Source organism: Coniophora puteana, assembly GCF_000271625.1.
Source record: "Coniophora puteana RWD-64-598 SS2 unplaced genomic scaffold CONPUscaffold_11, whole genome shotgun sequence".
NCBI lineage: Eukaryota > Fungi > Basidiomycota > Agaricomycetes > Boletales > Coniophoraceae > Coniophora > Coniophora puteana.
The window spans coordinates 1800300-1823363 of record NW_006913063.1 but is presented as its reverse complement, the minus strand read 5'-3'; the positions used below and the strand labels follow the sequence as shown (position 1 = coordinate 1823363).

Here is a 23064-nt window from a genome sequence, read left to right as displayed (position 1 = left end):
CGTTAAGATCATCGCCATTATCCCCATCATCCAACCCGAAAGAGCGAGCATAATGCCAACAATGGGTGCGAGGGGCGGTAGGATCATAGCGGCAACATCCTGAACAATCTCGTTAGTTATCAGGAATGTAAGATTCAGAATCAGTGTGACTTACCACCCAATGGTACAGATCCTCCTGTTGGTAGATGAATAGGCGCCCATTAATCTCCTTCAAGGAGAGTCGAACGTTCACCCTGGCGGGGGAGGACGTCACAGTCATCAACGTGAAGCAAGAAAAGCCGTACATACCTCGCAGGTTTCTTAGGGAAGGGGCTGAACCACAAATGAAAGTTATGCTCTGCCTCAAGCATGACCACTTTTGTCGATTCGTCGTACACTGCGACGCGGACGGCATGATCAACACTCGCCATGAAAACAATGTCAGCGAAGAGAACTATACGCACTAACGCTCTTGGTTCGAGCCTCAGTGTTGGGGCTCATGATGCGGTACAGCTCGAAGATGTTCTGGATACCCTTGCGAGTCCCCGCCTGGCAGACCGGGTTCAAAAGTCGCGCGTCAGGGGTGTAATACTTCTGGAAGATACCCTCAAGGGCTTTCGCATTTGGCGCAGTGCAGAGGTCCGTGAGGAGAACGCGAACTTCGTCTTTAGGGTTTTGCATGGTTGACCAACGAGGATGAGAGAGGATGGAAATGACTGCAGAGGAAGCTGCGTAGCCGCTTGCATCTTAAGTCGCTCGCGCGACCGGTGAGCGAGATACCCCTCTCTGAAGTCGCTCTCCTAAATGTCGGCTTAGGAGCTTGAAAAGTGATCAGCTGGGTTGCCGCGATATGCAGGGAATGCAGCGGCTCCTGGAGCGTTCACTCCAGCCGCTTTCTTGGAGGTTGTTTATGTCAGGAGTCAATCAAACACATGCATGTTATATGGACTGACCGCAATCATGACACTGACATTACCTCATGAAAAGCTTTATCGACTGCGTTCCGCGTTCTAGGGCTTGGGCGCATCGAAAGCCGCAGTTGCAATTGAGACCTATCGCTTTGAGTTGTGCCATGTACAACCCAGCGTCCCAGCGCCGTATGCGCAGTAGCTGCGAACCATTAGCAATTCTGAGACCGAAGAAAACCTTGAGGCTGCTGACCTGTGTCGTGAATTAGCACATGGTGAGCAACTGGGTGCGTTCCGAGCGGCGATCTGAGCGACGCATTCGATTTACACTCCGACCGGGCATATCCGCTCATTTGTCGGAATGGTAACGTTACAGCTTCGGTTACATGGATCAGGCCGACGCCACGTACCGTCCCTTGCAAGTCTCGAGGACATCCAAGCAGACACCCCAAGGCTAGACTATTTCCTTCCAGTACTACAGCATCTCAACTTGCTTGCGGTATCTTTTCGCATCGCATCAAATAGTATGCTATGACAATGGCGAGATGGTGGCAGCCTTGTTTCGACTTCGCTGATTCCCCAACCGAGAACAGCGGACGCCTGCAGCTGCGCAGGGCTGTCACCCTCGTTTTAACGATATCCTTAGCGTCCAAACATCTCTCTCATCCACTAAGTCCTCGAATGTATGTGTTTCGGCTATATGGCTCACAGATACCAAACACGGGGACGCCACCTGATGCACGGTTCCACAGACCACGGACCAGCGCTTTTAACAAGCTTTCGATATCGATAGCTTTACTCGATGGGGATGAAGGGCGCGCATACAAGCGCCTACAAGTCGGTCATCTGGTCTCCTTGATTGCGCCCTCCCACCTTATGCATAACGTTTCGGGAGCGAGAAGTCCCTTGTACTCAGGCACCGGTCCGTATCGCATTTCCGTGTAGCCAGTACTCAACGTTCTTTCATTGTACGGCAAGTATGAGGTAGGAATTCTCGACTGTACGTAACGTTGTTCGTAATCGCCCTCCCGATGTGAAGGCGTGATTCCGCATCGCACTTGCTGTAGGTCTTGTATCTGACATTTCGACACTCTAACATAGCTGAGCTGTCATGCTAGGGAACATCCTGTGCAATGAGTTCATGTTCTTGGTCTATCTAGATCTAGCTTTGATGTATGTCCATTCTCGTCCGCCCTCGCATAGATCTTGAGAAGAGCGCTCAGCGATACAGTCTCATTTATAGTCGCTATCAGTGCGGACTGGTGTACTTGAGGACCTGCTACCCCCCGCACTCATCGATTGCTGTTACCATGTCCGAGATTACACTGGACCAACTACTGACCTATTATCTGGACAGTAGCTACACCATAGGTAAGCCCATCCCTCACCGTTGTTTCGATTTCAAAGTCTCAAGCTGGTGAAACAAAAAATGCAGTCGCGGTCGCAACGATAGTCATCTATGACTTCCGTGAGTTTGAATTCCAAACTAATCGGTTTCAATTGGTATTCATACTCAACAGTGCTTACTATCGATCAAGAGGTGATCCCAACTAATGCTCTCAATGCTTTTAATACACTGTATCTTACGCGGATTGACTTGAGAAGGTTGATCTTGTATGGGTGAGATCATATATCTTATTTCCATCGCAACCTCTGACAAGCTCTCAGAAACGGCAACTGACCTCTGTGTCTTGGCTTTTCTTTATTGTAATTGCACTCACCTACATGCAGTCTATAGTACGCTAATTTTTTTAGTGCCGCTACCTTTCTATCCTTGCAATCATGTGAGCCCATTACTTGTGAGAACACGTTGGTGTGCTAATGTTGTGAGCAGAGCTGGCGTCCTAAGTGGGAGACTATACATATCTAAAACGTTTGTCTTCCTGATCTTAAGTTGATCGATAGTTACTACCACGCTTCCGTTGTCTGCGATGGTAAGCCTTTCGCTTGTAGCTTTACTTCGGGTTGTTAACAGTTCCCCATCTTGTAGAGGTGAGCTTATTTATCTGTCGTGCGCCAGGCTACGCTCTCTCTTGATTAATCGCGCTTGCGCATAAGCTGTGCGTCAAACCTGCGCAGTATCAATAATTTATCCAACTGACCGGTGATAGGCCAGAGCATTAGTCAATTTTATTCCTGGTCTAACTTCGTTGTTACCGTCGCTAGCCATGGTACTGATCGAACTACTTTATTTCCTTCGAGAAATGCCTAACGCTCTATCAATCAGCTATCATGATCCTTCGAATCCATGCCATGTTCCACAGGTCCAAGTTTGTGCTCGTACTACTTGTCGCTGCATTCATCGCCATGGATATTTTCAACATCGTCGGGTTGCTGCCTGCTGCTGAGCATGAAGGTTGGTGACCCTAAATTAGCATACTGTTTTCTTCCATTCAACTTACAGTAACTGTAGGAAGTGACGTAGATGTTTACGTTGCCTACGTTTGCGAGACGTCCAACACGTGGAATTACAAGATGTTTGTCGACGTTACAAGGATCCCAAGCATAGCCTTCGGTATCTTGTTGTTGACGCTGGCCTTGTACGGATATTACAAGCACGCTGTGGACCGGAAGAAGACCATCGGCATCATGTCCGTGAATTCATGGATGAAGCTGCTTCTCACACAAAACATTATTTATTTCGTCGTGTAAGTGCAAACCCTATCCTACATTCAGAGCTGTACACCCAGCTTATCAACAATATAGGGTTGTAGGATGCAATGCCCTTGTTTTCGCGTCTGCCTACACACAACAGGTCGGCATTTCCCTCCCTCAATATCGAACGCCTCTGACGTGATCTCAGACCGTGATGCTGTCGTTCCCAGCAGTACTTTCGAGCTTGCAGAACTACATTCTCGCACCACGCTTGTTGCTCAGTTTCCGCGCATATCATGCAAGACCTGCGCACTCAAGAGGCAGCTCCGCCGATAGCGCATTCGGTATCAGCACTTACGCCTCGACTGAAAAGGATTACCCGCTTCCCCAACCACCTAGCCTCGGCCGGGATAGTAGGGCGTCGTCGCGTGTAGCGGTGGTAACATGGGATGCAATGACAGGTTAGATGTGAACTTTACGCAATCAAAGGTAAATAGAGGGGCTGAGAATGTTCGGAATCGATTGGTAGCTGGTTATCCCATATGTACATGATACCTCGCTCACTTAACTACTTGCGCTGTATGTAGTTTAGCCTCGTACGCATTGAAACTTCATATCCCAACATCTAGTCGTAATGATACAAAGCTATATGTCTCGACATGAGCGTCTGTGGCGCTGTTCAAGGGTGCTCTAGTAGCCAGCCACCATCAATCGCCAAAGTCTAACGAGATTTGTTAGTCATGATAGAATTAAGGCACACAAAGTGTCCGAACCTGTCCGAAAAGATACTGATTTACGGCGAACATGATGGCAACTTGGGCTATGTCCTCCTCGCGACCGGAACGACCTGCAGGAACCTGGTTTCTCTTCATTCTGTCAGAGTCTGTGGGTATGGTTGACTTGTTGCCCTGGTTAGAATCACCGGCTATAATTCATGAAATAAATAGTTCAGGAAGCGGAGATCATCATAAACGCACTGGTCATCTCGGAAGGGAAAAGTCCCGGAGCGATGTTGTTTACTCGGATCTGGACAGCGCTTCTCCTAAACTCGTGCGCGAGGAGATTGGATAACTGTATGGTGGCAGCCTTCGATGCCGTATAGTGAAAGCGCTTCTGAGCGAGTCGAGTCACTACCCAGATAAGGCCAGGGTTGAGAACAGAAAAGCAAGCGAAAGAAATGGGGCGTACGTCCGGCATTAGACGAAATATTTATCACCGTAGATCTGTACTTGTCTCCTTCTTCGCCTCTCGTAGAAGCACTGAGCAGTGGAATAAATGCAGCTGTCACAAAGAAGTAGCTTGCAACGTTCGTCCGGTATACCTGCTCCCACTCCTCCATTTCCTGACTGAAAAGCTCCTGAGATAGCTCTTCAGCAGAGAAGTCGCCTTTGTCGGTGTTCAGCTCATCGCCTGCGTAACCTGCGTTGTTTACAAGCACGTCAACGTGACTCTCATGCTTCCCAACCTCCATAACGAGGTGCTGAATGGACTCCTTGGATGTAACATCACAAGCGATAGGAACGATTCTGCCCTTAGGATGGCTAAGGGAAGAACCCCACCTTTGGGCGGCCTGCTCCAAAGCGTCTTGTCGTCGAGAGGTTATGTACACCCTCGCTCCATTGTTGGCAAACGCTTGAGTGATCATGAGGCCAATACCTGTACCGCCACCAGTTACGACACAGACCATGTCCTCTACACTAAAGAGGTTAGAGAGGGTGAGTTTAGAGTTTTCGCGCATAGCGGAAATGGGAAAGCAAAGCAAGTTGGAGGGGTCTGCAGGCGCCGTCATCATCGAACCTGGTGGCTTTTAAGTCTTAAAAATCTGTTCAGATGTTTCATAAGGGCGCGCTGGCTGAAGTCATGGCTGCGGTCATGATCCGGATGTGGTGTCGAATATTGGGATCCACTCCGGAGCAAAAGCTAGGGCGTGCGCTTGAAACCCTGATCAGAGGTAGGGCCGGCCAACGTTCGGTTAATGTTAACCGGTGTTAGCCGTCAACGCGTCAACGCTCCATACTGTATGTACTATGTATGGTCACGATTGAAGGAGCTTGAAGTCGCGTTTCCCCAAGAGGTTTGCTTGCATGACTGATGTATCGTTGAAAAGGATGCCTCAAAAACCTTACATAAAGCTCAAATGTCACAGTGATCACAGAATGACTTCTGCGAGCTACGTAAAGAAACGAAACAAGTTAAAACCAAGCAGCACCTAGCACGCCAAGAACGCCTCCACTGATGACGTCAAGTGGTATATAATCTTTGCATTGGTACCGTACTGACTTAATCTATGAGCAAAAGTGAGCATCATATACTATCCCGTGCTTTGCGGTACACATTGCGTACATGAAAACTGAACCACAACCTAATCTTACTGAGTAAACCCACTGATGACTGTGCAGTTATCAATGGCCCCGGTTTTTCCGCCGCTGGCGGTCAATTCGGACCAGTCCCAGGTACCAGTGCATGAGCCTTCACCGCAATCGATGGCAACCATAGTGGCATTGCTGTCCGTTTCGACGGTGGTGGCGCCACCCGTGAAGTTGATATCCTATGAGGACGCCATGAGCATTATTATAGGTACTCCATACCAATTGACTTACTGAAATGATGACACCGGTGCCCGGTGTCCCAAATGACGAGGGGTAGCTCTGTTGTATATGATTATAATGCTAGATAGGCCGACGCAAGACGGACGGACCTGTGTTATGAGGACGCCATAATCGTAGATACCAGTCGCCTTGTTATTCTGATAGCGAAAGCAAAGTCATTTTCTAAAGTCCGAGAGTGTGCGTTTTACTCACCGAATATGTCACATTGGAAACAGAACTGTTCGTCGCGGCAGCATCGGTCTTAATGCGGAACGCTTGCTGACTGAGAAGGCGGTCAGGTATTGCACGGTGAGAGCAAATGATACCCTGGACTCACGTTCCCTCACAGGTATTACCAAAGATGACGATTCCATTCCAGACACGACTGTGTTAGAATTTATTGATCCCTGAAGACTAGGATGAACGACCAGACTCTGTAACAGATTCAAGGCGCTCACAATCGATATCCCATGCCCAGTCGCACAGTAATTATCTGAAAACACAATGTTGTTTCCCCTATTGATGGCGAGGCAATCATCCTGAATAATTAGACTCTTGAGCGCGACATAATCGCGCCTTGTGCTGACACATACCTGATTGATTACCGTGCTGGATTCAACGGAATGACATCAACGCCGAGCACCGCACGGTCAGTTACTCATATGACGCACCTCTTTGTGATGGTGATATCGTCTCCCGAAACATCGAAACCGTCGGTGTTGTGACCTTCAGAAAGAGTTCAGGTTCATTGCGTCCCAAATCTGGATGCAACAGATACATACCAGCGACTTTGCCGTCACTCTGGCTATTTGGCTGGTTTCCTTGCGCTGAACAAGGCGAGGGAAAGATATATTAGACGCCTCGATGTTTGTTTTGTTGGAAACCTACAGTTGTCAACCGTTATGCCTGACATCAACAAGGCCGCTGGGGGATCGACGGAGAAGCATCGTTCTGGGGAATTAATGACCTTCACGTTCTGATGGAGGGTAAAGGGCGTGAGAGCTGAGGCAATATGTCGGATGAACGCACTGTCACGGTGCCCGACATCTCGATTTTCATCATAGGATCGGGCTTTGTATTACCGCCACTTCCGCCCAGACCGTCCTGTCAAGATTACAGTTAAATGGTGAAGGAGGACACATGGGACTTGATCATACCCAGTAGAAGGGTCCTCCTCCATCGAATATGTAGTTGTTTCCGTTAACTTCATTGAAGCCGTTGTACGTCAATTCTGGAAGTATCTCTACTAAATTTCACTTACATGTAATATCGTCGCCTCTAGGGACGAATGTCAACGAGTCATACTCGGGAATCTAAGGAAGCGGACTCACTTCACTTCAAAGAGCGGGCCATCCCATGTTTGATTTCCAAACGCGATGTTACCCTCTGAGTCCCCCGATGTACTGTAAGATCATCTTGCCACTTCTATAGACATCCAAGAACTCACGTATGTTGACTGTAGTGCCCTGGAGTAGCGACAAGCTGAGAGTCTCGCCAGCCGGGACTGTGAACGAATTGACGTTGACAGTCGTGCACTGAACTGCGTCGGCGACGTCGTCGAGCGAAGAGATCGTGCCGGTACAATCGCTGGATGCTGGGGCAGCAGCGACGAATGGAACCAGTGCTACGAGTGCGGTCCAAGTAATCATGGTTAGGTGAGACGTCGAGAGCGAGAAATATTCACAAGGATTCTCCGGCTTGAATAGCATTTTATATGACTTGAGCGGCCCGGGAGTATATGCTTGAGGGGTGACCGTGTAAAGCAATCAACACATTAAGCTTGGGTCCGTCGACCGCCTGGAGACAAAAGACCGACGCATGTGGCAGCGGACCGTCCTGCGCGAGGTGTAACTTCGGTTTTATTGTAGATATGACCTGATCATCAGATGCGAAGCATCGTGTAGAAGCAACGTTAAAGGGCGCCTTGCTTTTCCATGATGTCCTTGTCCATAGATACTCAGGGTGAGCTCAGAAGCTACAAAGTTCCACGATATTCCCGCTACCGGAGGTAGTGGGTCTTAGATCAACTTCGTGTTACCGAGTCGCCCGCCAAAAACTGGCATTTGCGCAAATCACGTGATAATTGGTGCTCCGCCTGAAATACCGTGCACGCTTATTACCATTTCAATTTTGTTTTTGAAGCTCAGATATCCCCCAACGCGATGAGGCCGAGGTCTTTGGGCTCCTCTTATCTTCACGTAGTACACATTTAGCGATGATTGAATTCGACGTGCACGCAGGGGCCAAACGTGTATGCTTTAATATCTCTCTTCCCTGTCCTGTCTATGGGACTCCGTGCGGACACCATGGCTCACCGCACTTGTATACCGGGTAAGTTCAATGCAGTATGCGCAATCTAATGATATCCCTTTCGATATTCTTTATCAGTGAAGCATAGTTGACTAATGACTAGTGACTGGTCACGGTAATATGCTATTCCTCTTGTCAGAATAGTGGATGCCTCCAAGCCGAGTGCTTAGGTCTTTTCTAACATCAGTCAACCTGCGACTGTCAAGGTCTTGACCCGTCTGAGTTGCACTTGCTCGTTAGCAACGTTACACTCAGGCTTGATCTAGTTGCTTAACGGCTCCGCGCGCTAAATACTTACTGTACTCGATGTAGTTGTACCCCACTTCTTTGCAATGAAGACTGTCATTCAACTGTCCATTACACGGTAGTACTAGCGGGCCATGCTGCGCACCGCGCGGCGCTACTCTACTAATTATTATGTCGGACCTAGCTGAACGTGAACCCCGTGACCCCAGCACACCTACCGATCGACGGGACGCTAGGCGTGCGGGTACAGTTTTGCCGGAATCGGGCTGCAGGCTTGAAGAGAGATGACGAACGGCATGCAATGCCTGAAAAAATCGAACTTGGATTCTATGTCAACGTTGTAGCGTCAAATATCCTAACTGAAGGAAAGGCTGTTTCTACGACCTCGAGCTACCTGTTGACTTCTGATAGAGCAAGCTGACGTGTCAGATAGTCAGATGGACTCACGAAAAGCATTGAATTCATAGAAGTCTGTGAAGGTGGGTTTACGACGGTGTCTAACGTCGCAGCGGCCCAAGCGGGCCGGTATTGAGCCGAGCAACATCTCGATGACGTATCTGCAACAAGCGCATCCGAGTCCCACCTCACTCTGCTATAGGTACGTAGAAGAGCAGGCCTACAGCAGACAAGTCAAAAGCGTCAGGGGGATCACGACTACGTTGAAAAATCTCACAGACATACTACTAGAGCTCGACGTCGGAATGTCAGGGACAAGTCCTCCAGAAAGGTGCTCGTATGCTCCAAAGATCAGTATAGCAGGTCTCGCCAGGTCCTAACTCCGCCGACTACGCGATTCCCTACAGTTCCACGCACCAAGTCCAGGGTGCTCCGGTCTTCCATGTGTACAAGGCTAAGTGGTCTCCCCCAGGCAGACCCTACGTAAGCTAGTCATTCTGCGTAGTGCTAGGCGGCCAAGCCAAGTTGAAATTTAATGAAACCCGAGGCAGCAAAACTTCAACTGAACGTTCAAACTCCGACCGGATATATGCGCTTGACATGTGCACTGTGCAGCGTCTCCCTCTCACGTCCAAACCGATACAAGCCCAGAGCAACGGTCCTCGAAGCGCTGGAGATGATGTTCGCCACCCTCATTTTGGTGTAGCGTGACAGCAGACAGGTGGAGGGCAGAACATGCTTGGTGGTGGCTCCAGCTCATTCATAGTATGCCCTCTTCGGCCACCATCCAGATCGCACAAGACTGTGACGGGCGCACGACACCTCTTGGTGCAGATAAGCTACCATCTGAAACTTTTGGTTGATTCTCCACGGCTAGCTCACGTCAGGAGCTCTTTATCTATGTTAGTTCTAGTTTTGGACAGGCACTATCATTGCCTGCGGACGGACCACCCGACATGCTTGATCGCAATGCTTGGAGACCTCACTTAACTCCTAGGGAAAAGAAAATCATCCACGCATCGCGCTCATATTCAGCGCCCAAACTTGTGTATTCACCTGTCTGATGTTCAATCTATGACAGTCAAGTTGGTACCGATGGATGAACGATTTATCATCAATGATCCAGGTTCATTGGGCTCGGTTTATGGTTTCAGCATATTTATAAATGAACGCCGAGTACCCACACCAGAGATCAGCTTTATCATGTGAGCCCTCGAAACACTAATCTTGATACAGCTTCTTGATTTACCAGCATGCTTCGGATATGGCATAGTCCCGGCCTGATAACTCTGGATTGTATATCTGGTCGCTGGTTCGGTTATCTCTCCCCTTGAGGTTCCCTCGGTCATCCTCGCCTCTCCATATCTACTACGCTAACACATCATGTCAACGACACTTTCTCAGGTAAACGACACGATCATTGCATACCAGCAAAGTAGCTATTGTATAGGTATGTAATGGGCGCATAAAGGTTAGAACGAGAACCCTCAAGGCTTCCTCTCAGCGACGATAGCAGCCATTGTTATCTACGACTGGTGTAAGTTCAATGACAACAGACATTGACTGTGCTACTGATAGTATTTGAATAGCGCTTACCTTAGGCAGGGAGGTTTGTCGCATGTCTTAACACCTTGATGCTCCTTCATGCTGATACTTCGCAGACGGATCGCGTATGGGTGAGCATTTGTTGCGATCACCGTGTCGAAGTATGTAAATTGCCAATCGGATCCGCCAGAGCCGAAATTTCACGCTCGTGACATGGCTTTATCTCGTTGTGCGTTGCATCAATACACTCCTCTTCCTTTGCTAAACTATCTTAGTGTCGATACCTTTCCATCGTAATTATCTTGTGAGTAGCTTAACTCTGTGGATTCTATTCCGTGGGCCGACATCGTCACTAGCTGCGCAGTCATAAGTAAGGATCGCTTATTTGAAAAGTGTTCATCTTCGTAACCGGTTTTCATCACCAGTTGCTACCACCTTTCCATTATCCACTATGGTAAGTACACCTTTAATCATCTCCTGCCGAGTTTTCTACCCTATATTGTCATTCAGAGGTACGCGGAGCGTTTGGTTTCATTTGGTATACTGTATCCCTGAATGGGTGTCTTAATGTCTTGTTAGCTGTGCGTGTCATGGCACTAGTTTCCATAACTTACAGGGCTGACCCGTTTGACGGTACAGGTACTGGCCTCAGCCAGTTCTATTCTTGGTCAAACTGCATCGTATACATTGCAAGCGATGGTATGCTTGTTATACATCTCCCTCTGCGTCTTCTCATCCGCCTCTGGTAGCGATAATGGTGTTCCGAATTCACGCCATGTTCCCCAAATCCAAACCAATCCTCGCGCTTATTCTTGTCGCGTTCATTGGCGTTATCGTGGTTAACATCGTCGGATATATTCCTGCATCTGAGAATAAAGGTTGGTACAGCCGTGTCACATGTCCTAACTACTCGAATACTTACAGAATACATGTAGAGGAGGATGAGAGCCTTCAGCTGATGCGACTTTGTGTTGAGTCTAACTTATGGAACTATAAGACATTCGTCAGTATGACGAGGGTTCCGCGAGTAGTTTTCGAAGCTCTGTTACTGTCTCTAGCCCTGGGAGGATATTACAGACATGCTGCAGAGCGGAGAAAGAACATTGGAATCTGGTCGGTGAACGCTTGGATAAAGCTGCTCATGGAGCAAAGCATCGTTTACTTTGCAGTGTACGTTTATTCCTAATACGTAGACTTCATCTGATTGTTCCGAGTGCAGTGCAGTAGGGTGTGACACTATCATCATCGCATCCGGTTATTCAAGCCAGGTAAGCGCGTGCCTATGTCAATATCCCAATCTTTTGGTTATCTCTCACCGAAATGCAGGAGAATATGACATCCTTCGGCGCCATACTCGCTAGTTTACAAGGATACCTACTCGCGCCGCGCCTTTTGCTCAGTTTTCGTGGACATCAGTCGAAGCCCATGCACTCCCGAGACAATTCTGCAGATAGCACGCTCAGCTTTATCAAGCATGCTCGTACACCATCAGACATGCTCTATCAGCTTCCGACCATAGCTAGAGCTAGTATGGTTTCATCTCTCGCCAAGTAGGAACCATGGGGTGCGATGAAAAGGTAGCGGTGGAATGCCTCGGGTAGTGAAGAAACACGTAGCTGGTCTTACAGTAATCAACCACATGCGATAATAAGTACTTAATATCCACTTTTTAAAGATGTAGCTGAAGCTATTCACCGTATAGTATGCATGTACAGGCTTCGGGTACTGTATTGCGCTTTAGGGTCACAATCTTTCGAGTTGATGGGAGATATATGCATTTGTGGGCGCAATATAGTAAACGCTCACTTTAACAACATCATATATTTAAATCAATCCCTCTTAAAGCTCTCCAGACGACCTCGGGGCCCACGAAACACCAAACAAGGTCTCGGTACGTGAGTATACAGGAACTTACAAAATAACTTCTGACTACATCTACTGAGTGAATCCAGTGATGACGGTACAATTGTCAATAGCGCCCGTCTTTCCGCCGCTAACAGTGAGGCCCGACCAATCCCAAGTGCCGTCACACGAGCCCTCGCCACAATCGACTGCCACCATGGTGGCACTGCTGTTGGTTTCAATCGTAGTAGCACCTCCAGTAAAGCTTATGTCCTACATCAATCATTAGCGGATGCTCGCACGACAATAGCACGTTTACGACTCACGGTTATGTTGACGCCATTTCCAGGGGTTCCGAACGACGCGGGGTAGCTCTTTTTGACTCACGGTAAGCAATACAAATAAACGTTATACAGGATCTCAACGAACCTGAGTCATGAGAACGCCATAGTCATAAACACCAGTTGCCTTGTTGTTCTAGATTCGTGAATTAGGAAACCTCTTGGTATCTTATCAGACTTCTCGCTCACCGAGTAAGTCACATTGGATACAGTGCTGTTGGTAGCAGCGGCATCGGTCTTGATACGGAAACCTTGTTGCCTGGAGGAACATTCAGCCTGATTCACGTTATCGTACGCAACTGCACTGGACGTACGTGTTGTAGCATGTGTTTCCGGAAATGACGACTCCAGATACAATGACGTTAGAAGTGATCGAACCCTTGAAACAACGTAAATAGGGATAGTGAGAACGCGGAGAATGGATGGCTCACGATGGAGATACCGTGGCCAGTGGCACAGTAGTTATTCGAGAATACAAGGTTCGTCCCTCTATTGATGGCCAGGCAATCATCCTGTGAAGCAACCCTCACTAAGTCACTATGAGGACCAAAAGGCGGTTTATGCTTACCTGGTTGATGACGGTGCTGAATTATGAGGATAAGCAAAGTCAGCACTTAGGGAAGGTAAGCTCATAATCATGCACCTGTTCGTGATGGTCAAGTCATTCGCAGAGACATCAAATCCATCGGTATTGTGGCCTTTTGTACGAATCAGGACGGCCCCTCTGTGTCGATCGAGTCGCACTTGACAAAGACCTACCGGCAGCAGTACCGTTACTCTTACTGTTAGGCAGGTTGCCTTGGGCTTGACGCAGCAAAAGACGCGTAAGACACGATAGTGATCCGGACACGGAAACGTACAGTTATCGACAATAGTGCCAGACATCGTCAAGGCAGCAGGGTTGGACACAGAGAAGCATTGAGCAGGTGAGTTGACGACATGCACGTCCTTGATAGTAACATTACGTTGGTACCCGAGAGAAATAACGGGAAAACATACTGTCATGGTTCCCGAGATCTCAACCTTCATCATAGGGTGAGGCTTGGTGACACCACCGTTCGTACCCAGACCATCCTGTGAGGTTTCGTTGCGAGTGAGCGCGGAAGTCACAAGTACAGAATAGGAAAGCGTACCCAGTAGAATGGTCCTCCACCATCAAAGATGTAGTCGTTCCCATTAACTGGATTTCAACGAGACGTCAAGGAAGAAGCCTGAACGCGAGCGGAAACTCGCTCACATGTAATATCATCACCTCTACACACCAAGGTCAGCTTTCATTTGGTTCAAACTTGAACACACTCTTACGTGACTTCGAAAAGCGGTCCCGACCACGTCTCATTCCCAAATGCGACATTGCCCTCTGTCGATCAAACATCAACGTATGAAACAATCCGACCATTTAATCGAAAACTTACGCATGTTGACGGTAGTTCCTTGTAGGAGCGACAAGCTGAATGTCTCGCCCGCAGGGACCGTAAAGGAGTTGATGTTGACAGTCGTACATTGAACCGCATCGGCGACGTCATCGAGCGAAGAGATTGTGCCCGTGCAATCGCTCGAAGCAGGCGCTGCGAGGACGTAAGGCACAAGCGCCACGAGAGCGGTCCAAGCTAGCATGACTGGATAAGACTCGGAAAGAGGAGGTGATGGTAGCGAACGAGGGAAGCTAGCTTCGCTGGGGTCTTCCCGGATCATTGGGAGTACCTTTTGTACCTGGAACCAGTCCAGCGGCCCGGGATAATATGGGTAAATGGTAGAGACGAGGAATGGTTGAATTCCACGTCCACGTCCTAGGAAAAGACACGAGAATAGCCGAGATTGAATAAAGAGCGTTGCGTATAGTGTGCGTTTGCCTTTCGCTGCCGAGTGTGTCTTTCAAGATCAGAAACCTTGCGTAGTGAGAACGACGAGCTCCACCGTATATTCTTCGTACCCTTCCACGAATGCATTTCTTTGATGAAAATGAAGCTGTCATGGCGAGAGCAACCCCGCGGCTCTTCGGACTGTGTTCTTCTCATGAGCCAGGTACGAGTTCCAACAAGCTTCTATGCGTTTGTTCCCCGCGCGTCACGAGCACCGACAGCGAAAGATGATGTGGGGAAAGAAGCTTGAACGCTTGTTCTCGAACGTGGGGTTAGCACAGTCGTTAAGGATTTGCTTGCAGGGATCTCTGTTAACGCGACGTTAAAGACAAGCACCGCGTCTGACATGCACCTCATGCTGCCATTTCGCTTGTAATGCGCCACGTCCTCACGATGGTCTACCTGGGAGGTTTCTTGAGAACAGTATTGTTATTTTAAGATTCTTAGAAGACGAGGGTTGAGTGACATACACATTTGTACTTCGGTTTGATGCATCTGTTCCGTACTGTGGTGGCACTGGTGGGCCGCGCGGACCGCCTGACGCTCCGTGACATCCGTCGGTGGCCGACGTATACATACGCATATAGTTGGTGGATCTACCTCATAGAGTGGCTAGCCAACCAGAGCAGCCTAACGATGAAAACCATGCCTCTTTCTCGGCCGTTCGGGGATCAAGTGCATTCAAAAGTAGGCCCAGCGGTTCAACGTTCTTGGATCGGACAGAAGACAAAAAAGGGAGATAATTACAGAGGATGGAAGGTTCGATAAACCTGCAAGCTGCGTCATACGGCGGGTCGCAATGGATGCACATCGAAGGCAAGCGAAAAGAGGTCAAGTGCGATGAACCTGGCCCGCAAACTTCGGACCGTGGGAACGGGTTTATTGGCCGCTAGCTATCGCCTCCTCGCGGTCTCGTCTCAAGCGCATACAGCGCCGTAATCCTGTAACGACCACCCACTCTCCTCTAGACCTCCTCCATGTCCTACTTCCTCCCTCATCTCCCCACCGGCTGGCACGTCGATCAAGCCATCCTCTCCGAAGAAGACCGCATCGTCGTCCTCCGGTTCGGGCACGACTGGGACGCGCAGTGCATGACGATGGACGAGACACTCTACTCCGTCTCCGAGAAGATCCAGAACTTTGCCGTCGTCTACCTCGTCGATATCTCCGAGGTGCCTGACTTCACAAAGGTGCGTGCTCGGGTGTTACTGAGAACGGGCATAGCTGACTGGGTGGCGGCGGGCGGGGCTTGCGTTGCGACTGCAGATGTACGAGTTGTACGACCCATGCACGGTCATGTTCTTCTATCGGTGCGTCCTGTGACCCTGCTCTCTCTTTCGCCTGGTATTCATCCCTCTCACTACAGGAACAAGCATATCATGATTGATCTGGGTACTGGTAATAACAATAAGATGTACGTTCCTTCCTCCCGTCTGCCCATACATGTTGCTGAACATCACCCAATCCGCACCTGCATAGTAATTGGGCTATGGACAATAAACAAGAGGTCAGCATCCTTGATTCTCCTCGAGACCTTGCTCATACCTCTCATAGCTAATTGACATCATTGAGACTGTTTATCGCGGTGCTTCCAAGGGCAGAGGTCTGGTCGTCTCCCCCAAGGGTACGTTTCTGCTGCTTTCTTCCCCTCCTTCATTTGCTTGACAGTGTTTCTAGACTACTCGACGCGGTACCGGTACTGATCGTACTCGGACATTCATCCGACTTTGGTACGACCTATCACGACCATGTACCAGTATATCAAGGTGTACGTAAATGCAATGGAACCGTGTCTCTAACCATGCCAGTGGTCTCGGTTTCGTTTGATATTGTCGCCAAATAATAAGGTTAATGGTATACATCGCATGGTCGTTTGTATCATCGTGTGGGCTTGAAGCCGATGTCTCTAATGCGTGTACATGAGGGTATGTCACAAGGTCTTACAGCTTCGCCTTGTAAACGAGCTGCTCTTTGTCCATCTCCTTCTCGTACGCCTCAACAAGAACACGGCGCAGCACCTTCCCGGTCGGCGACTTGGGTATCTACAGCAGCACGCCATCAGAATCGTCTAATAATCAAGAAGGCAAAGGGGACAACCCACCTGATCAACAATCCCCACCCCACCCCTCAACCACTTGTACCGACTAAGCGCCTCCCTCGTCCACGCCTCCAGCCTCTGCACGATCTCCTTCTCGCCCACCTCTCTACCAGCCTCCCTGTCCACCTTGGCCGCCGCGCGCCCGAGCTCCTTCGCGACCCCCTTGGTGACATCCGCGACGAGCCGGCGGCCCGCAGGCGAGAGCACGACCCATGCACGAGGCACCTTCTCGTCCGCGGTGCGGCCGCCGCGCACGCCCGAGACGGTGACGTCGCTGAGCAGCCCCTCGGGGTGCGCGAGGAGCGTGTCCTCGATTTCGCGCGGGGAGACTTGCATGCCGGAGATTTTGAGGGTGTCCTGAGGAGAGGAAAGGGGGCGGACACGGGTTAGCAACGGACGCGCAAGATGGGATGAGGTGGGGACAGACGCATACCTTCGCTCGGTCTTCGAAGCTGCGGGTCCACGGAAGTTACCATTATGCATATCTTGTCAACAAACCCACACACGAGCCCATAATCAGAGGGACGCACTAAACCACACCATCCTCACTAATCCGCATCAAATCGCCCGTCCGCAGCCACCCATTCACAAACGTCTCCCTCGTCGCCTTCTCGTTCTTATAATACCCCAGCGCGACGTGCGGCCCGCGCACCCACAACTCGCCCGGCTCGTTGGGCCCACACATAGGGCCCGGGCCGTCACCGTCCCACCCCGCAGCCGGATCGCCCGACGCGCCTGAGGCGGACTCGTCCCCTTCAGAAGGCACTCGCACGATGCGCGCTTCGGTGCCGGGAACGAGGATCCCGACCGATCCCTGGATGTCTTTGACGCGCCCGTCGAGCGCGCCGGGTTGCGGCGTGACGGTGATGCTGATGGTCGCTTCGGACATGCCGTATGCTATGCGAGGGGTGGGATAAGTCATTTGGCAGGTATGATCGGATACGGAAGAAGAGCGGAAAGCGCACCTGAGCCAACGCGTTCGAGGGCGGAGATGCGCCGCTTGATCTTGTTCGCGAGTGAGGTGGGGAGCGCCGCTGCGCCGCTGCCGAAGCGCTGGACCGAGCTGAAGTCGGTGGTCTCGAAGCGCTTGTGGTGGGCTACCTGGTGCAGGAGGGAAGGGACGAGGTAGAGGTTCTGGACGCGGTATCTGATGATATTGGACCGTTAGTCACTAGTGTTATTGAGGAAATACAAGACGCAACGTACTTCTCAATGGTATCGAACCACGCATTGATGTCCCATTGGGAGAGGATGACGATCGTAGATGGTGCCAGGAGACCGATCACGTTGACCACCATCAGTCCCATTGCGTGGTGGAGTGGCAGCGGGATAAGCGTAGCATTTGGAGTGGCTGGGGGCGGCTATTGACGCGTTGCATATGATCATGAAGTTGGTCATAGTATCTTCATCACAGAGTCGGAGAAACATACCGGCAACACCTTAGCGTGCTCCTGCGCCGAGACCGAATTGTGCATGACCAGCGCGCACAGGTTTCCGTGAGAGAGCATCACAGCTAAGAAAGTCTCAACATCAGCATCATCTGAGTTTGTACGGGAAGAAACCAACGTTCCCCGGACAACACGCACCTTTCGGCAGTCCGCTCGTTCCACTGGAAAAGATGAAGTACGCAATCGTGTCTTTGTTGGCCTCACGCACAGGCGTCCGAGGGATGCCTTTGCTATGCGCCTGCTTGATCAGCTCGCCCAAGCTCACATACCCATCTTTCCCAGATTCGCCCATAATAAAGATACAGTCCTTGGGCACGCCAGCTTCCTGAGCTTTTCGAACGAGTCCTGGGCTCGTGAAGACGTGTGTGGGACCAGTGAGCTGCACAGCATGCGACAGCTCCCGTGGGGTCGCGTATGACGACAAAAGCGACGAGGGCACAGTGAGCACGAGGAGAGCGTGGAACAAGACCATGTAGTCCTGACGTGAAGGCCTATTCAGCACATTGTCGGGAAGGTGAGAGCCCGGTGTAGCCGGAGCGAAGGAGATGAAGATGAACGCACAAGACAATTCTCGCTCAGCATGCCGACGACGTGTCCAGCTTCGCGTTTTATGCCGATAGCATCTAAAGAAGTTGCAGCGTCCAAGACACGTTCCTTGAACTGTTTGAACGTGCGTTCCTCGCCCGTGGAGGCGTCAATGTGTATGGTAAACTCGGGCCATTGCTCCTGATCTGGTCGAGCGAGAGTGAAGTGGTGTGCGTTGGCCGCGTTATATGGGGGGAGAGGAGGATAAAGCGAGGTGTGATGCATGGACTTTGATGAGGCTCTAGGGAGAGATGGGTCAAGGAGAGATAGAGGCCAGCGACACACAGACCCGACGGTGAATATGACAGGTGGGGATTCCGCCGGCTATGAACGCTTGAGCACTGCTACCGGTATTGCCGGTATGACGCATGCATCCCTCCGGTCTTGTTGCCCGATGGCCGAGTAGTTATCTTGGCCCGCAACCACGATTTAGCAGGGCCCAACGCCCGTAGTTTGTGTGTCCTACAGCGAAAAAAGCGGGATGATCGATGATGGTGGCTACCGCAGTCGAGGGAATAGCTCGAGTTCGGGATGAACATGATAAAGTGCGGGGTAACTTTGCGGCAATTTGCGCCGATCGCATGACCGCCCCCACCGGTCGACCCCGATTGCCTCAAAGTCCGACTCATCGGCGCTTCGGACACAAGTTTCTCCCACTAGTATGTTGTGTTCGACCAAGTCCAGCATCTACCTTAGACTTCACTCCCGCTCAGCTCAATGTCTATGTGCTCTGACAAAACTACTCTTCAAAACCAAGAATTTGAGCTGCCATAGCGGCGTGCGTCGATCTTCTGGTCCTTCATGGTGACAATGGTGCCGATTTTCGCACTTTCGAATCCTCCCAAGTGGTCGGCGCCTTCTAGGTGTATCGTCGAACAACAACCGCACTTTACATTTCAGGTACCAGAAGCTGCCTGGATACATGTAAGTATTGACTTCATGCAACATGTGCCTCGAGATGCCACTGAGGAGGTTGTGGTCAGCCTGTACTGACCAGTGGGATGGCACCGAGCCGCGCGGCCCGTACAATTTTCATCAGTGGCACTAAAGCCAGCTAAACTGGTAGGGCATCCACGATGCCATGAGGACAAACTTACCTCGCATAAACGCCTATACTTTCCCAGAAACCGACCCCAACGATGTGGATCTTCGTTAGACAAGCGTACCGTGAGTACTTGTTGCACTCTTCCCTGTCATTTTCCGGGACCGCGCCACGCTCGGGCCCCTGTTGAATATAATGTTGCCTCAACAATGTGAGAGCGCCCAAAAATACACCAACTCACTGCTAATTCCAGGACTATATGCGTCCGCATATGTGCTAATTCCGCAGTCACACCCTGATGCGCTCCTCGTTCACTAAACTCTGACCTGCCTCGCTGGCCCTACCGCAATGCGAGCCTGAACACGCCTGAAGTGTTCCTGTTCTTTTGTTCTGATTTTATCTCTCCGTGGGTGACACTCTTGGGAACATGAACGGACAATGCCCGGGCCGCTCACAGAGACGCGAAACGCGCTCGCGAATCCGGACCCTTCTGCTGAACGCGACAGCATCCAGCGCACTTCCAAAGTCCAACCAACACAACGACCTTTACATCCTCCGAGTGCACCCGCCGGACCGCCAAGACGTATAAAAGGCGTAGCTCTTGGCATACGTTCAGCCAGTCGTTCACCACAACTACTACTCAACGAAACCGTCTCACCTTTACTTCGCAATGCTGCCCTGGACCGTCCTCGCTCTTCTCGTTCCCTACGTCGTCGCCGCACCTGCGAGCAGCGACTGTACGGGTACCATTTCCTCGCTCGACGATGTTACCGACGCGGTCGAGTGCACGACCGTCAACGTCAACTCGTTCACGGTCCCTGCGGGAGAAACGTTCACCTTGTCGCTCCTGTCAGGCACTACAGTCAATATCAGTACGCGTTCAGTACCACTATTCTCTCCGCAGATGGCTAACTGAGTTCGTCCTCCTAGATGGGGACATCGCTTTTGGCAACGAAACTTGGAGTGGCCCTCTGTTCGAAGTAAAGTTGATACATTCCACTATACCAACGTTCACCCAATACTGACGCATTAGATAGGGGCGATGACATTACATGTTAGCTATCTCAGCTCCTTCCACATACTTATACTAACACCTAGTCTTAAGTCAACGGTAACGGCTACAGGTTCGACGGTGGAGGACCCTACTACTGGGTACGCGCCTTCAACGAGCGCCTCTTTTTATTTCAGCATTGACACTTCACAGGACGGCGAAGGTACCGATGGTGGTGTCACCAAACCACACCCGATGATGAAGGTTGAAATTTCGGGCACCATGACCGTGCGTAGGCTGTGGATCCCAATTTAAATGCAATAGATCTCATAAACAATTCCTCGGTCAGGACGTGTACGTCGTCAACTCCCCAGCGCAGTGTTTCTCCGTGAGCAACACTGGCCCTTTGACCCTGTCCGATATCACTGTCGACAACTGTGAGTATGAATGTTCTATGAACGGAGACCTCATTTGACACACGAATATTCCAGCTCAAGGCAATGCCGCGAATAGTGCTAGTGGAAGCGACCCTGCTGGTACGAGACTAGATTTCACTGAGCGCACAATGCATTCATTTTACTTCAGGTGCCAACACCGACGGCTTCGACGTCGCTGGCAGCGACCTCCTGATCACGAAGAGGTAAACACCATTATAGTCCCACTAGTATACTATGTTTAACGAAACTACACAGCACCGTTATCAACCAGGATGACTGCCTGGCCATCAACAGCGGCTCGAACATCACGTTCTCCGACAACAGCTGTGCTGATGGACACGGTATCTCTATCGTAAGTTACACAAATCTTCACTTTTCCTCACGTACCGGTGTTGATCACGAAACTTGCTTCTCCAGGGCTCCATCTCGTCTGACAAGACCGTTTCCGACGTCGTCATATCCGGCAACACTGTGACAAACTCGTAAGCTACAGCCTATTAGCGCGGCTTTGACGGATTCAATGTTTATGCACCACCTTCAGGCAGCAGGCCCTCCGCATCAAGAGCGACGCCGACGCCACGGATAGCTCTGTCTCCAGCGTTACCTACTCTGTGAGTATCTGTCTACAAAAGAGCACCTTACTCGCATCTCTGACCGATCAACTCCTCGCTAGAACAACAAGGCTACGGGTATCACCAAGTACGGTGTCCTGATCACTCAGGTACAACTAAACACTTCATAACAGTTCGTCACCATACTAACCACCCACACCCGACAGAGCTACCCCGATTCCGTCGGCACACCCGGCACTGGCACCACCTTCTCTGTGAGTCTCCTCCGCCCTTTATATGTTCCAAACTCAACATCTAACACTGCTACGCGCATCCCACAGGGCATCAGCTTCACCGGCGGCGCCACCACCGTCGCGGTAGAGAGCACCGCCGAGATGGTCGCCGTCGACTGCGGCTCCGGCTCGTGCACCGGTACCTGGGACTGGTCCGACCTGACCACCAGCGGGGGCGAGGACGGCGCGATCACCAACGCGGACATTTCGGGCTTCACTCAGTAGATTTTGGCGTGCTTGGTTGGTGTTCAGTCTGTCTGGGTTTCGGTTGGCTTGGGATGTTCTTGGGCTCTGGAATAAAATGGATCGGGGGGCCCTTGTCTACTCTACGGTTATACTTGTACACAGGTGCTTCGCAGTATAGTGCAGATACAAAGGCGCAATTGCTCTATTTATACAAGACAAATTCGTGTATTGAACGTGTATCGAATGATCGTACTACGTCAAAAGAACGCAGCGACACGTGTAAAACGGCTGCAAAAAGGAGACTATGATCGTACCATGAAAAGAGAAGATTAAGTATATAAGAAGGTAATGAGTAGCTCAGTCACCCATAAGCGTCCATGGGCCTTTTGACAAAGAAAAGCCCAATTAAAACAAAGTAATACACCAACTTTTACTTCCTTTCAACATGACGGTCGCATAGCCACATGCAGAAATTTACCGGCTTCGCAGGGGTCGATAGCCAGGGGAATTAATGGCGGCTTTAGATCGACCGTCGTCCGAGGAAACGGGTTTATCTGCGTTGTGCAGCGCATCCTCGACATCACACTACCCCTAAAGCAGCGGAACAAGAAAGTGACGATGACGAGGAGGTTTCACACGACCAATTTGACGAACAGCTGCATTTCCCGCAGAAATTGCCATCGCTACGGCGGGGGCAACATCCTCCCACCAGAAGTGACGTGCGCGAAACCGAATGACGAGTCGGAGAGCCGTCACCAAAGCGGCGAATCATGAAAGCCCACTGTAGATCTGGAACGTCACAAGGTTTATAGTGACATAGA

General features: G+C 50.5%; 9 protein-coding genes across 9 annotated transcripts; 4 read left to right on the top strand and 5 right to left on the bottom strand.

Annotated features, from left to right (window-relative positions):
• Window positions 1-6: 6 nt before the first annotated feature.
• On the bottom strand, window positions 7-660 carry CONPUDRAFT_32584 (uncharacterized protein; the record flags this gene model as incomplete). The annotated part of the gene is made up of 4 exons (XM_007773544.1): window positions 7-99; window positions 155-233; window positions 289-376; window positions 444-660. Coding segments are annotated over 4 exons (477 nt in total), but the record flags the coding sequence as incomplete, so codon positions are not given.
• A 2480-nt stretch (window positions 661-3140) lies between these two features.
• Window positions 3141-4099, top strand: CONPUDRAFT_139096 (uncharacterized protein; the record flags this gene model as incomplete). Its single annotated transcript, XM_007774113.1, has 4 exons — window positions 3141-3243; window positions 3313-3535; window positions 3594-3642; window positions 3691-4099. 4 exons carry the CDS (start codon window positions 3141-3143, stop codon window positions 3946-3948), a joined length of 633 nt encoding a protein of 210 aa, XP_007772303.1. The 3' UTR covers window positions 3949-4099.
• Window positions 4100-4161: 62 nt separating this feature from the next.
• On the bottom strand, window positions 4162-5220 carry CONPUDRAFT_62072 (NAD(P)-binding protein; the record flags this gene model as incomplete). The annotated part of the gene is made up of 4 exons (XM_007773621.1): window positions 4162-4203; window positions 4256-4407; window positions 4460-4612; window positions 4671-5220. 4 exons carry the CDS (start codon window positions 5218-5220, stop codon window positions 4162-4164), a joined length of 897 nt encoding a protein of 298 aa, XP_007771811.1.
• Window positions 5221-5850: 630 nt separating this feature from the next.
• On the bottom strand, window positions 5851-7719 carry CONPUDRAFT_157198 (glycoside hydrolase family 28 protein; the record flags this gene model as incomplete). Its single annotated transcript, XM_007774112.1, has 15 exons — window positions 5851-6030; window positions 6083-6130; window positions 6181-6228; window positions 6284-6345; window positions 6408-6477; window positions 6529-6609; window positions 6664-6679; window positions 6742-6796; window positions 6853-6897; window positions 6959-7046; window positions 7100-7174; window positions 7228-7274; window positions 7332-7348; window positions 7402-7456; window positions 7518-7719. The coding sequence occupies 15 exons, from the start codon at window positions 7717-7719 to the stop codon at window positions 5851-5853; spliced, it is 1089 nt and encodes a 362-aa protein (XP_007772302.1).
• Window positions 7720-10405: 2686 nt separating this feature from the next.
• On the top strand, window positions 10406-12194 carry CONPUDRAFT_146091 (uncharacterized protein; the record flags this gene model as incomplete). Its single annotated transcript, XM_007774111.1, has 11 exons — window positions 10406-10472; window positions 10515-10559; window positions 10612-10631; window positions 10684-10698; window positions 10843-10871; window positions 10993-11021; window positions 11207-11266; window positions 11317-11445; window positions 11503-11737; window positions 11787-11835; window positions 11894-12194. 11 exons carry the CDS (start codon window positions 10406-10408, stop codon window positions 12119-12121), a joined length of 906 nt encoding a protein of 301 aa, XP_007772301.1. The 3' UTR covers window positions 12122-12194.
• Window positions 12195-12502: 308 nt separating this feature from the next.
• On the bottom strand, window positions 12503-14367 carry CONPUDRAFT_75768 (uncharacterized protein; the record flags this gene model as incomplete). The annotated part of the gene is made up of 15 exons (XM_007773727.1): window positions 12503-12682; window positions 12736-12783; window positions 12839-12886; window positions 12940-13009; window positions 13065-13129; window positions 13182-13262; window positions 13319-13334; window positions 13394-13448; window positions 13510-13554; window positions 13611-13698; window positions 13750-13824; window positions 13884-13930; window positions 13988-14004; window positions 14056-14110; window positions 14166-14367. The coding sequence occupies 15 exons, from the start codon at window positions 14365-14367 to the stop codon at window positions 12503-12505; spliced, it is 1092 nt and encodes a 363-aa protein (XP_007771917.1).
• Window positions 14368-15589: 1222 nt separating this feature from the next.
• CONPUDRAFT_129082 (4A 4B type thioredoxin-like protein) lies at window positions 15590-16315 on the top strand (the record flags this gene model as incomplete). The annotated part of the gene is made up of 6 exons (XM_007774110.1): window positions 15590-15802; window positions 15879-15922; window positions 15979-16026; window positions 16092-16119; window positions 16167-16236; window positions 16290-16315. The coding sequence occupies 6 exons, from the start codon at window positions 15590-15592 to the stop codon at window positions 16313-16315; spliced, it is 429 nt and encodes a 142-aa protein (XP_007772300.1).
• A 237-nt stretch (window positions 16316-16552) lies between these two features.
• On the bottom strand, window positions 16553-18968 carry CONPUDRAFT_62130 (acetyl-CoA synthetase-like protein; the record flags this gene model as incomplete). Its single annotated transcript, XM_007773626.1, has 10 exons — window positions 16553-16654; window positions 16714-16812; window positions 16891-17067; window positions 17144-17162; window positions 17241-17607; window positions 17676-17857; window positions 17917-18071; window positions 18141-18223; window positions 18297-18636; window positions 18720-18968. 10 exons carry the CDS (start codon window positions 18966-18968, stop codon window positions 16553-16555), a joined length of 1773 nt encoding a protein of 590 aa, XP_007771816.1.
• A 1487-nt stretch (window positions 18969-20455) lies between these two features.
• Window positions 20456-22282, top strand: CONPUDRAFT_157194 (uncharacterized protein; the record flags this gene model as incomplete). Its single annotated transcript, XM_007774151.1, has 14 exons — window positions 20456-20657; window positions 20716-20770; window positions 20823-20839; window positions 20891-20937; window positions 20990-21064; window positions 21126-21213; window positions 21268-21312; window positions 21362-21416; window positions 21469-21565; window positions 21631-21695; window positions 21755-21824; window positions 21887-21934; window positions 21992-22039; window positions 22106-22282. The coding sequence occupies 14 exons, from the start codon at window positions 20456-20458 to the stop codon at window positions 22280-22282; spliced, it is 1089 nt and encodes a 362-aa protein (XP_007772341.1).
• Window positions 22283-23064: the final 782 nt, after the last annotated feature.